A 14,505-nucleotide genomic window follows, 5' to 3' on the forward strand; every position below is an offset into this window, starting at 1 on the left:
GATTTATGGTTGGAAGTCATTCTCTACCTAGGGGAAGAAGGAAGCTTGCTCGTTGATAACCTTATGCAACTTTATTTGTTGGTTTTTGTGGTTATCACGCAAGGATATGGTCTTTGGGCGTAGACTTTGGCATCCAAGTGAAGTAATTTCTGCTGTTGTGGAGGCTTTCCAGGAGTTTTATGGGTGTTCAAACTACTGTTGCTACTACCTCTCCAACAACTCTAAACTTACCATAACAATGGATAGCACCATCTGCAGATTTTATCAAGTACAACTGTGATGCCAATTTGTCTTTAGACTTATGCATACCAGGGATTGGTTTCATTCGTAGAGATCACATTGTAATGCCTTTGATAGTTGTGTTTGATCCAATATCTTTTTCGGATGTTATGGTTGGTGAGGCTCATGCTATTCGTATGGCACTGTTGGAGATGATCAAGAATGGATTTACGCAAGTTATGGTTGAATCTGATAATATAAATCTGATTACACATATTAAGGATGGTGGTGGGACTTCACCTTTGCTGATTCAAGTGATCATTGAAGATATTATCCATCTTTCTTTCTTGTTTGTATCTTGTAGCTTCACTTATATTCCACGGGAGATTAACAGCGTGACTGACTCCTTGACTATGAGGGCTTTGTCATTAACATGCACGACTGACTGGCCCGTTTCCACTCTATGGTTGTGTGAGATGTGTCATTCTTCGCTACCATGAGCTTTGCATGTCTTTTTGTTTATAAAGACTTGTTTACCAAAAAAAAAATATGGTTAATCCTTCCCAATAAATATAAAGAAAGGCCCAAAAAAAAATATATATTAAAATTCTTTTTGACCAAAAAAAAATATTAAAGTTCCTTATCACTCTCCAGCCTGGCAGCCTCCACTAAATTGTTTTGAAACTATATAACGCATTGAGAAGTCACACGCGGTTGCGGGTACGTAACGTCCCTTAACCACTCAAGATTGGATAGACCAACTAATCTGATCTATGAATAATCATATAAAGAGTATGTCCTGTAGAATCTTAGCCGCCTAGAAATAGAGTAGGGAGAAATGACAGACTGGCACCAATAGGGCTGGCACCTTAATTAGGGACAAAGACAGAAACAAGTTTCCAATGTGTAAGTTGCAGTATTTGCATAAACAAAACTGAAAGGCTGTCTTTAATGTGATAAAATTAAACTGAAAGGCTGTCTTTAATTTGATTTTTATTTCTTTATTTTAATTATTTCGTATGATTTGTGGGTCATATTTTGTTAAACTAAAATTTAAATAAATAGAAATTTAGAAACAGGGGGAGACATGTTGTCCAGTCTCTTTATGAAGGAGAAATTCTTTCTACCTATAGTTATGCACTAATTTAGTGGGATAAAATGGTAATTGGAAACTTTTTAAATGTCTTTTAGTCCTGTACCATTAGTAGGGAGTTGGGACTTTGAGTTGATACCGAGTTTGAGAATGTACCCGTTCATATTTGGATGCACATCGGTTCTATAATAGCTCTGGTAAGATATTATAAGTTTTCACATCGAACTATTCACATCGGATATGGGATTATTACTTTTGCTTTTTGCATGGAACTCCAATACAAGAGAGAAGTAATATGTGAGGTTGGAAAAAATGATGACATGACGCATCATGGTGGAATGATGCAATCCCTTGCGAAATTGGCATTCATTGGCACTGTTGTTCCCATCATTAGACGATGATGCACCTGACCTTTTTCTAGGGAAAAACACCAAGATTTTGTTCTCGGGATGGCTAGACACCGGTACGGGCATTTATGTTCTAGCACTGATCTTGGTGTCCGGGCTCCTAGCTACTGGAGCAGTGGCTTTCTCACAATTTGGATCCTTTGTTGCTTGCCCATGCGGCCGGCGTGCAACCTCACACATGCATGGCATGGATCCCATATGGACCCCACCTGGGCAGGGTGCTCAGGCAGTGTGGGTAGGGCAGTCATTTCATCTATGCTTATATGAGGCTACACGCTGGCCGCACGGGCAGGCAACAACAGATGATCTCGATCCGACTTTCTCATTACCGATTGATCAAATCGGAAATCAACAATGTGGTGGCTGGGTTGCTGTAGACGCTCATGCAGGCAATCCGTAGATGGGCCTTTACTATTTATATATTGGGAACCTATGGAGGCTGGAGCCATTGGCAACCTTGCCCTAATCTCTGCATAAACCTCCCAATCCTTAAGAAGCTTGATGCCATGTTACTAAGCATCCTTGATGACCACTTGATAAGTTGCTGAAGCTGAAGCTGACATGGTGCTGCTTAGCCGTCGTCTTCCTCTTTTGGAAGTGGCTATGGTGACCACTTTCAAGTTGATAAGTACCAAGAATGATTCAGTAGTAACTACAACAATTCCAATCTAGGTGGCCTTAGGCAGGACCCCCTCACAGATTTTCCTCCTCTCAATTCCTAATCTTACAATTTATGTCAATTACTCCTTTAAAATCATGAAATGTGGCACTTTTTAATCTAACGGTCATGAGAGAATCCAACTTTAACCCAACCCCATCCCTAACCTAACCCATTCTCTCTCCTCTCTCACAGAGGCACAAACTATCTCTCTCCGATGACTCTCCGATCACCATTGCCCCACTCTCATCTCCTCTGCAACCCCTCCCCAGTCCCCACCTCCTCTGTTCTTTCTCCCCATTCCTCTTCTTGCACAGAAACAAGAGAGAGAAAACCCTCATCACCCCTTTGCAGAGCAGTCAAACACGCACCACCCTCTGCAACCTCCCCCACCTCAGGCTTGCTCTAGCTGTCCTCCCCTTCAACCCCAACCCACCTCCCGGGAGTCAAGGACCCCGTGAAACATGCCCTCCTTCTCGCGCTCTCACTCTCCCTTCCTAATTCCACCCTCCCCTGTTTTTCCTACCGCCCCACCCCCTATGTGAAGAAGTGAGGATTTTAATTAAAAAACAGAAGAATCACTAAAGATTGAAATAAAAGGGGAGAGATAAGAAGGATTGAGGGATTGAATAAAAAATTAGAAAATTGAGGAGGTTAATTGGAAGTGAAATAAAACGGGAGAGGTGATTGAAAGTTGTAGCTTGAATTGAAAACGGGAGAAAAAAAAATGAACAGTTGGACAACAAATTGGTTCTGCAACTAGTTTTAAAACCTATAGCTTGAGTTAAAAATAGAGAAAAAAACATGATATCTTGATTTCGGGAGTTTGGCTCCACTTCTTCCTCCTCGCTAGGGATGTAAACGGATCGGATGTGATCGGATCCGGATGTTCCCTAGCCGAATACGGATACCTCTAAATGGATTCGGATGTAGATCGAATTCGGATTTTCGACCATTTGTATACATCTCTGCCTTGTGTAACCCGGACCTTCCTCTCCCTAGCCGATACAGTTCACTCTCAATCCATATCTCTTAGATCATGATTCTCTTTTCCTCATATTCTAGAACCTATTTGAATCTTAAAAACCCTCAAGATCATTATTTACTTAATTTTTTATTTTTTATGTATTTAAATTTTTTTCGGGATGGATTTTTATCAAAGTATTCGGATTTTTTTCCGGATATCTCTAAACGAATACAAATGTCCCTAAATGGATATGGATTCAGATCAGATTCGAATTTTCGGTTATCCATTTGCATCCCTATTCCTCGCATCATGAACTGGAAGTTCTAAATCTTCCTTCTTCCATTTGTCCATGCCGGGAGCAAAGGAGTAAGAGAAATTTGTTAGTCAATGTTAGGGCTAAGCTTTGCACACGAAATGAAGCAACAGAAACTATCCAGGCTCTAGTCCATATCTTCTTTCAAGTTTCTATGTTCTTAGTCAACCTCTTACGGAGGTCTATTGTCTCATGTCTGGAAATCTGGTGATTTGGATGTTCCCAAGAAGTATTTGTGCATCTGGGCTTCTTGCTTTAGGGTCTCACTATTCGGCAATGGTTTTTGATATGATTCACTTGTGTCTCTTCAATAGAGAGATTGTGATTAAATACAAATTAGAGTGTCGTTGGAGAGAGATGGTTTGCGCCTCTGTGAGAGAGGATAGAGAATGGGTTAGGTTAGGGTTGGGGTTGGGTTAAGGTTGGATTCTCTTATGACCATTGGATTAAAAAGTGTCATATGTCATGATTTTAAGGGGGTAATTGACAGAAATTGAAAGATTAATAATTGAGAGGAGAAAAATCCCTTAAAATTCTCTCCCCCTAGCTGTGGCAACTTCCTTAGAAATAGAAAAAGTCAATCCATTTCTGCAAGTGAACTATCAAACCTATTTCTCATTATATAATTTATCGGTAAAAGATTTGAAATTGCATGCAAACTATTTCATATACCCCTTGTTTTTTAATGTTTTCCCATAATACCCCTCATCTAAAACATGAAACTGGACTGACCTGTCCGTGTAGGAAACCCTCTCCCATAATTTATATTCTCATAAAATTTGTGCTTGTTTTGGAAGAAGTATCATAAATGATTGAAGAGTCATCACTCACGAATCACAATACATAAACTATTCTGCCAGTGTTGATCCAATATAAGGGAACGAGGTATTATGATGTAGCAGGTGAGTCTGCCGTTTCAGCTACCACAATATTGTATTCCATCCTTAGCTAATAGTCCTGAAATTATAGTAAAGACGTACTAATTGCACCAACTTCCACTGTTAGGTAAATAATGAAGGTTTTGCTGACACAGATACTTTTGAATATGGAAATTTTTATTTCCATTTCTTATCGCCACCACGTTGAGTTGATGAACCTTCTAAGGCTTATACTAAGCAGTGACGCAATCATGGGTAGTAGGTGTGAGGGGAACTGCTATTAATAATAAGCAATAGGCTGATCTTTTCTAGTGTGGCCCGTGGGGAAAAATTCAGCAAAGCACATCAACAGCTTCTGGCTTTGTTAAGGCGTTGAAGATGAGTCGTTCCATGTTGTTGGTAGCCTGCGTTTTTTCTCTAGCACTGGCTTCTGTGGTTTCGTCCAGTGCGGTGGAGCACACATTAATAGTAATCATGCTGCCATACCTCGCTAAACCTTCTCTTCTTTCTTCGTTTCCAACTTCTTTTTACTTTTCTAGAATTTGAAGCTTTAATTTTAAGATTTCTCAATTCGTTAGGGAGATACATTTCCCTATGCGCTTTAGTCTAACCCTCCAGCTTTCCTGTTCTCTCCATTGGACGGAGTAAATTAGTATGACTTATGAGGTCATTTTACTAATGTAGTTTTGCTCTCTACATTGTGAGAGCAATATTAGAGTTTAGACTTTACATTGTAGAGAGAAAAAGAGGGAGAGAGAGATCACAATAGAAGGGTATTCTGGTCAGTTGAAAAGTTTAAGCATCATTCATGCAGTGCTTTTTTATTACACATGCATGCACATGCAAGGACGAAATTTTGTTTCTACAATTATGACACAGGAATGTTTCAGTTAGAAGGCAGACATCCAAGAAAATAGAATCTTAAAAGATATTTTAGAAAATACTAAAATCTAGAAGGATATTTAACCCAAGAAAAAATGAATTATTTTATTTCTTTGGCCACTAGCCTTGTAGCTAGAATATTTTAAGGAGCGGGTTGGTGGTTGTCCCTTCCTAGTTCCTATTGCTTCTGCGAGGATAATGACAAGAGTATTCGGTAATCTTCTTTCAATAATTAAGGGTCGGGCATCATTATCTATATGGAATCTATGCATTATACAAATAAAACTTTGTTTTTTTTTTTGGTTGATACTTTTTTTTCTATTTGAACTTTGCAATTCCCTTACCAACTCTATTATTATAATTATTACTTTTTTTTTTTTTTTTTTTTGAAATTTATTATAATGGTGTAATCATCAGGTTAAGAATCGGTTCCTACGGCGACTGTGCAGCGAACAGGAGGTAACAGTAGTGAATGGAAGCATGCCGGGACCGGTGATACGGGTTAGGGAGGGGGACAGCCTCACTGTTCATGTCGTCAACCAGTCACCTGTCAATATTTCACTTCACTGGTAATTTTATGAGAATAGTTAATCTTATAGATTTATGAAGAATTGTTGGTGTCATCTTAAGAGAATAGTTCATGTTTTAAGTCTCAACATTAATCTCACGTTCAGGCATGGATTGTTTCAAAGACGGAGCGGATGGGCAGATGGAGCAGCTTATGTTACCCAGTGTCCCATTGTTCCAGGAAGCAGTTACACTTACAAATTTAACATCACTGATCAACGTGGAACTCTTTGGTGGCACTCTCACAAATCCATGAGCAGAGCTACCGTTTATGGGGCTTTCATTATCCACCCAAGGCACGGCAAAAATTATCCATTCCCCAAACCCGACAAAGAGGTTCCTATTGTATTTGGTTAGTCATCTCTTTCTCTCGCTCTCTCTCTCTCATAAATGGGTGAAAACCAAGGTTGACTCTGATGGTCGAGTCAATTCTAAGTGATTTAACTGATTAAGACACGAAAGAGTCATCGAAATTCAGTTTCCCAGGCTTGAAAACATCAGTAAACTTGATTCTGACTTTGATGTGAAATCTCCAATTTCTTTATTCTTCATGTTATGAATAAATTTGGGGTTGAATTACCACAAAAAAAAAAGAAAAAAGTAGTGAAAAGTTTTTTTTTTGGTTACATACAATTTTTCTTTGGGTGGGGGATCCTTCTACTGCCAAGCTGTCTGTATTGCATCGTGCACCCTAGACATAGCAAGTGGGAAAAAGACCGTCTTATCCTTGCCTGAGCATTTGTCTGAATGAAGGTAAGGTGGTCTTTTCCGCCTTGCTGTGTGTGGGGCTCATGGAAGTTGTAGTATTTTTATCTACTCTATTTTCTACTCGCTCCATTTTCCCAAGTTCCTTAAATAAAGAAGGGTGGACCCCATCCAGATAGGGGTAGAGTGATCATTTTGTCTCTCTATTAAAGGAATTTGGAAAAATGAACCTACTCAGAAAATGGAGTAGATAAAGGTCCCACGCGGCAGCTCGGAAGTAGAGGATCCGTATCCATAAATAATTATACGTAACTATTTCAACGGTCCCAACTGTTATGAAAGGCGAAATCTTATTCATATTGATGTTTTCACACACGCTCCCACTAGTGCTTGAATGCTAAGGGGCGATGCTGTCTTTCAGGAATCTTCTCCCTAAAGGATAATCTAGGTAGGTAAAAAGATTTGTCTCTTGTGTGGCTCACCATGCATAGTTACATTGAGTTTTACCCATAAAATAATGTGCATGCACCCATGGTTTGAGGTATTGGTATCATATTGTCTGTGTCAGGTGATACATACCACTTTTGCAAGTGATCGATCCCGATACTGTATCAATACTGTACTAATGACATGGTACAAACAAAAGGTAAAATGGTCATAAACCTATTTTTAAAAGTGGCTAAAGGGCAAATCTGTCTAATATGATCGGTCTATGTTGATACCGATCCGATATCATATCGGTTTCCGAGTTGATCGATATCCGTTCCGTACCATGCACTAAAACCATGCATCCATGGCCACATACATATAAACTTTTGCCATCCCCAATCTTAGCCAATGAAAACACTCAGAAAAAAAATAAAATAAAATTGGAAGACTCTTTTCCTTAATTAAGTATAATTATTTAACTCGTAACGAGAGTCGCCTGAGTGGCAAAGTGAGTGATTCACGAAAGGCAATACAGGTTTTTTTGTAGTCCATATTTTATTAGCGAATCACTGACATAGCTTCGTCTGTTCACCTCAGGGGAGTGGTGGAATGCCAGCATCGCTGCCGTCGATATTCAAGGTTTAACCACGGGTCTTGGACCAAACCTTTCCAATGCTTTCACCATCAATGGCAAACCTGGCGATCTCTACCCATGTCCTGAAAAAGGTTTGTGTATTCTTCTTTTATACTCCGAAAACAAACCAAAGATTCAGAGATTCCTTTTTTTACATCTACTCTTCTCCTTTGTAAATTGATTCTCTTTGTCTTTTAACACAGATACGTTTAAGCTGAAGGTGAAACCTGATAACGTCTACCTCCTCCGCCTCATCAACGCTGCACTCAATAACCAATTATTCTTCAAGATCGCAAACCACAACCTCACAGTGGTCGCCATTGATGCCATCTACACCGAACCATATTCCACTGAGGTTGTGGTGAGCGCTCCTGGACAAACGGTTGACGTACTCTTTATTGCCAACAAAGCACCCAAGAGTTACTACATGGCAATTCAGCCCTACAGTAGTTCTGTAGCACCGTTCGATAATACAACTGGGACTGCAATCATAGAATACGAGGGAAGCACTTCATCACTCAAACCTGAGATGCCAATCCTTCCACCTTTCAATGATACACCAACTGCCCACAAATTCTATAGCAACCTAACCAGTCCTCTACACCAGGTGACCGATTTACCCTTACAAGTGGACGAACGGCTATTTATAACTATCGGTATGAGTATGTCACCTTGTGGAATTGGAATTGGAAGCAAAACAAACACCACTTGTTTGGGACCCAATGGAATGCGATTCTCAGCCAACATGAACGGCTTGTCATTCCAAATGCCCACCAAAATGTCTATTTTGCAGGCGGCTTGGTCAGGTGCGCACAAAGGTGTTTTCACTGCAGATTTCCCAAGCCATCCACTGGTAACCTTCGACTACACCAACATCAGCAACGTGTTTAACAAAGCATTTATGGTTACACAGAAGTCAACAAGTGTGAAAAAGATACCATTTAATTCGTCGGTAGAGATAGTGTTTCAGAATACGGCTATCATGGGAATGGAGAATCATCCAATACACTTGCACGGTTACGATTTCTACGTATTGGCTATGGGGTTTGGGAATTTCAACCATATTCAAGATGTGAACAAGTTTAATTTGTTTAATCCACAGAAGCGTAACACCATTTCTGTACCTGCTGGTGGCTGGGCTGTCATCAGATTTCGAGCTGATAATCCAGGTAATAATTAATTATCTTTTTTTCTCCTACCCTTAATTATGAAACTCTAGCTCTAACGTTTTCTGCTCCCCACAGGTACATGGGTAATGCACTGTCACCTAGAAACACACCTTTCGTGGGGCCTGGGTACGGTTTTGGTTGTTGAAGAGGGGCCAACCCCATTTTATAAACTCCCTCCCCCACCTTCCGATTATCCTCAATGTTAGAATTTGTGATTATTTAACACCCCCCCCCCCCAAAAAAAAAAAGAAAGAAGAATTACTATATATATATATATAGATAGCAATGATTTGAGTTTCTGTTAGATTTTTTGTGAGTGAGTGGAGTTTGAGTAGAATTAAGTTGGCTTGGGTAACAGCAGCCAGAACAATAATTACGTAATAATGCAGTTAAGGCTCAGAATCTTTGTAATATATAATGTAAGAAGAAATTCTTTGATTTTTGGTTCAATGGCAGGAATAAATTTCTTTTTGTTTTCAATAAACAAAAGAGAAAGTTGTAAAAAGTTCTTTGGATTAATCAATTACTAGTTTTGGCTTTGGTTTCACTTACAGTCTTACGTAATGGAAGTCTTAAATTTATTATTATTTTTTTCTGGATAGTTGAAGTCTTAATTTGTTCGTTTCTGTGAAGTTGAAAATCAAACAGCTGGTACCAGATTTGACAAATGTCCTACCTGTCCAACTGGCTCCGCCTTAAAAGACAAGAGAATGATACCTACCCAACCTACCTAGATACATGACGTCTGCGACAACTAACTACGAAGTCAACCCGTTAATGGGATTATCATATTTTTTATTTTTGAGCAAATTTTACGGACACCACGTCTGAGTATTCAATATTGGACTTGCCAAACTTGATCAAAATGGTACCTTTCCCATTGACGTTAAGCACAGTGAGTACCCAAAGGTGAAATACCCATTTTATCTCTTAGTTATTAAAATAAAATAAAAACTATATATGTGAACTGGATGGTTGGGCGACCATCACCTGCTCCAGCTCCGGCAATCATTACCAGCGGTATTTCCCTATCCCTTTCCTTCTCCGTCTCTGAGTTACAGGTTCAGATTTGGGTATAGCTAATTACATCACAGCAGGATTGGGTTTAGGGCTTGAGAAACTAGGGATAGGGTTGCATAAGGTGGAGGGTTTCACACCCAAAATCTCAGGCTTAAAGGGGCTGAAATGGTGGATCCACAGGTCATCTTCTCAAACTCAAGGGTATCGCCAAACAATAAGAACCAGTAACGGTAAGAAATTTCAACAATTAAGAATAGGAATTCCGGTAATAAGATCAACAACAGAAAGAAAAAGCATAGCAGAAGATTAGAAGAGAGGGAACAGACCTGGAAGAATTTCATACACTCAACACTAAGAATAGTAGACGAATAAGAACTTCCATACCATGGTGCATCACAAATTTGGGGGTTTCTTAATCAACCAAAATAACCATTCAACAATTTCATTCCATGGGATTCAAATTGAACTCCTATGGTTTTCCAAACCAATGACAAATACCACCTAACAAGCTAACATAAACTTAATTTCAAGGAAAAAAGAAAGAAAAAAACTCCCACAACGCTGCCATGAGATCCAGCATCATCTCCATGAATGTCTAGATGATTCAATCTAATAAAAGTGTTCTCGCTGATGGGAGTCGTCATAGCCTCCTCACTCCGGCTTGACAGAGACCCCAAACTTCCACTCGTCGAGACGGATTGCCCAAGAACGTTGTTCTCCAAGACCTTGTAGTCCCAACTCTTGAAATGCTCGGCGCATTCTTCTCTCCATTTTCTGAATGATTCCCACCAGTAACCACCATTCCTACCAATTTTCCTTCCAAAATTAAACTATAATCAACATATAAAGCATGCCATAACAATAACTGAATAACCTAAGAACTCAACAAAGCAAGATCTCTGCTTCGGAGCAAAACCCTGAAGAAACTGACCTTATTAAACCTTATAATTGGAAAAGAAAAGGCCTCAAGCATCAGTGACACACCTTCTGTTTGCGGGTTAATCAGCAATCGCCATATGGGTCTATATGTGTGCGTGTGTCCGTGACAGATGTAGCAAATGCTAGAGGCAGTAAAACGTTAAATGTTAAACAACCGGCGACCAACACAGAAGAACGTTTAATGGGGTGAGAGGAAGGGAAGAATCCACAGGGTTCGTGTTTTACCCTTAAGGCTATTATGGGAAGTTCACCTTGTGATAAGGGTACTTTCGCCATTATAGAAAAATTAACAATGATTTAACTACAGAGACCTAACGGAGTGTTTTAAGATAAAATAAAATCATAAAATAAGGATAGTTTGTGATATTTTTTCAAAGTTTGGTATGTCCGTGATATTTCATATACTTACAGGGGATGTCCGTGAAATTTGCCATATATTTTTTGGTTGTATTGTACAATGAAAACGACATCGTTTTTCTTTCTACAACACTCGAATTAAGAATGGAAACAATAATGGAGAACGATGGACATTCTTGAAACTCTCTTGATTGCTTTATTTTTCTCTCTATGAAGTGAATACAGGAATCATTACTTGATTGTGAATGAATCTCAACCTCCCCCTACATGGGGCATAAGGGCCTCTATTTATACAATTTCTCCCCCCAATCCAATAACAATAGAGCTGTCAAGTGGCTTTCCCACCTCGTCATGAGGTTGAGTCTTTCTCGGTATAGGATTCTTCGCGAAGGAGGGATCCTCTCCTATCTTCTAGGGGTCTAGATTTTGGAACCTTCTCTTTGCACGTGGGTAGTGGTTTGCAGTCATAATCTATCAGGGTTCTCTTAAACTGATCTTGCTGACATGTCTATACCAGTTTACCTGCCACTCACGTGGTCTATACCACTTTAACTGCCACGCACATGACAAACAAGTCTTGGATGAAAACTGGTTTCTCTGGACTCCAAGCCATTCCACGTGCCATCCTCGGATTGGGTAGATAAAATATGGTGTATCATTTGGCCCCTACTCCCTTTGTCTAGAATATGGCATAGGGAGGATTCTTCATTTCTTCCGAACAACAGTATACCGGTCTCTATGCTCGGTTATCTGTGATCTTCGCTCGCTGCAGACGTTCAACGATGGTCAGCTTTCATTTAGGCTTGTTAATGTTCGGTAGCGTTGATCATCGCTCAACGATGAAGTTGTTTCGTTTCTGAATTGCATCTCTTCTGTTGACGATTTTTCCTTTGGATATGAAACGAGAGTTCCCAAAATTGTGCCGCCATTTACAGTTTTTGCATGTGGGTTCGAAATATCTTCTGGATTTCACGCCTTTTAATGGAACTTGAAAAGACATCATAAAGTTCAAATTTGAACCCCTTGGCCTCTCGATGTTTCCTTGTCGAGGAAGCCTCCTTTATGAGCTGAACACGTGTTCCTCATGTTCTCATTTGCATCTTAAAGCCTTCTTGTTCTGCATTTTCTCCTTTAATTACACTCTTCTTACTCAAGTAAGTTCTCTTCCCTTTACTTCTGTAGTTGATTTCTTTTCTTTTTCCAAAAGATGTCAAGTTCTAAGAAAAGTCCAATTTCTATGACTACTTAAGAAGCAGCTTCTTTGTTTGAGTAATCTGGCCAGTTGTTCCACGGCCAAGAGTTTAGGGAAGCCGTCATGGCTCCTTCTAAGGCGTCTAGGGAGGCTACCATAGTTCCTTCTAGGGTGTCTACCGCAGTTAAGCAGAGTAAATCTGGTGCTTCTACCTGAACTTCTGTCCGTGTTCCTTTGAAAGAACCCTCCGCCGCCTTGCACAATAACCCCTCGAAGAAACCATCGACGCTTCCTCGCGGGAGGGCTCATCACATTCGCCAACCCCAACACGACCCCACCATAGGAAAGAGTGTAGAAGAGATCCTCAATATTAAATGTGTCTAATGTCTTGCAGATCCGTGAAATCTACTCCATTCCCAAATCCATCGACCTTAGGGCTGCTTCTCCTGAGGATAGGTTAAATACCTAGTTCCTGGGGAGGTCAGCCTTATCTCGGATGCTTTTGAAGCTGGTTTTCATCTTCCTATTCCCGAGTTCATTTCTTGCTTTCTTAGACACTATGGTGTTGCCCCAGCCAGTTGCTTCCGAACTCCTAGAGGTACGTTGGTGCCTTCGTCCTTAAATGTTTTCGATTACTCAAGCGTCCTTCCCCTGCATTGTTCGTTAGGTGCTTTATGTTCAATTCACTCATCAGTCACCCCGGGTGGTATTACTTCCGACAACGTGACCCGAGTATCCCGATACAGGGTAAACCTCCTGCCTCCATTCATGCTTGGCAACATAAGTGGAGCTCGCCCAACACTTCTGCTCAGAGTAAAATTCCTCTCCTTGATGACGAGGATCAAACAACCCTTGAGCTGATAATAAACTCCAAGAGGCCTGTTGAACTGGCCAATCTTGACACCTTTGACATGTCTGACTTGGAGAGGGGTGAGGTTTTTTGAATTTTAAGTATATGTTTATTGTTCTTTAACTGTAGTGTACTAATCTTTCTCCGTTGTTTGATGCAGTGGATTTTGATTTGGCCTCAATTGATGATTTCATTGATGCGGAGAACATCCAAGTCATCGGGGATAAGGTGACCTCTTTCCCCGCCGCTAGAGAAGAGGAAGAAGAGAAAGGAGGTCCCAACCGAGTAAGAGAGGGATCATCTAAGGAAGGAGCCCAGGAAGAATGGCTCACCTTCCAAAATTCCTGAGGGCCATAATGCTCGTAAGGGTCAGGGCCACTAAGTGAGTAGGGTGAAGGCGCTCCCATCTTTAGACCATGGTGCTCGGGATGATGCCCCCCCCCATGGACCTGAGTAGTACCCATTTGCTTGAGGGCACTGATAAGTCTAAGGTCAAGGATAAAATGTCTTCGGACATGTTTGTCCCTAAATGGTCGGTAAAGGTTGACTAAAAGGTGATCGGTGATGCTAAGGCTGTTGAGTAGATGGTGTTGTTTTGTATCCCACCAGCTGACCGGGATGCCCTTCCAACATGGATGATGAAATGTTGGAGAGCATTACCCTTGCTTAGGCTTATGAGGTAATATTATTTTTTCTCTATGACTTTAGCACCCTTGAGTTATCTTTATTTTCCTAACTTCTTCCCTTCCCAGGCTTTGGCTTTTGCCTTAGGGTTGGTGCATCAGAAGAGGAGGAATACTTATGTGTATAGCCAGCTCAATGGGGAATACAAGGATCTGAAGCAGTCTTGTGAAGATAAGGATCAACAGATCCTTATGCTTGGTCAGGAAATTAAGTTGTTGACCACAGAGAAGGAGGCCATGGAGAAGGCCTATACGGAGGCGGATCAAGGCAGTGCAGCAGTCGAGAAATGCTCTGATGTCCTCGCCCTGTCTAATAAAGTGGTTGGGGATGAACTAAATAAGAAAATCCAGCTAGTGGAGAGCCAGACAATGGAGATCGCCAACTTGAAGTCCAGGTTGGAAAGGTCCGAGAATTCGGCTATGGAATCTCGGGCTAAGGCGGTGAAAGCCTATATTCACTCGGATGAAAATACAAGGGAGCACATGAAGACTTCCTCTAAGATCTTGAGACCTTTGCTAACCCCCTATGGGACCTCGCCCGTA

At 40.6% G+C, this 14,505-nt stretch overlaps 1 protein-coding gene across 1 annotated transcript; it reads left to right on the plus strand.

The window, feature by feature from the left end:
• Nucleotides 1-4,869: 4,869 nt before the first annotated feature.
• LOC122652599 (laccase-7-like) lies at nt 4,870-9,139 on the plus strand. Its single transcript, XM_043846384.1, has 6 exons — nt 4,870-5,003; nt 5,835-5,986; nt 6,092-6,336; nt 7,716-7,844; nt 7,956-8,921; nt 8,997-9,139. Exons 1-6 carry the CDS (start codon nt 4,914-4,916, stop codon nt 9,125-9,127), a joined length of 1,713 nt encoding a protein of 570 aa, XP_043702319.1. The 5' UTR covers nt 4,870-4,913; the 3' UTR covers nt 9,128-9,139.
• The last annotated feature ends 5,366 nt before the right edge of the window (nt 9,140-14,505 follow it).

Source organism: Telopea speciosissima, chromosome 2, assembly GCF_018873765.1.
Source record: "Telopea speciosissima isolate NSW1024214 ecotype Mountain lineage chromosome 2, Tspe_v1, whole genome shotgun sequence".
Classification (NCBI taxonomy): domain Eukaryota; kingdom Viridiplantae; phylum Streptophyta; class Magnoliopsida; order Proteales; family Proteaceae; genus Telopea; species Telopea speciosissima.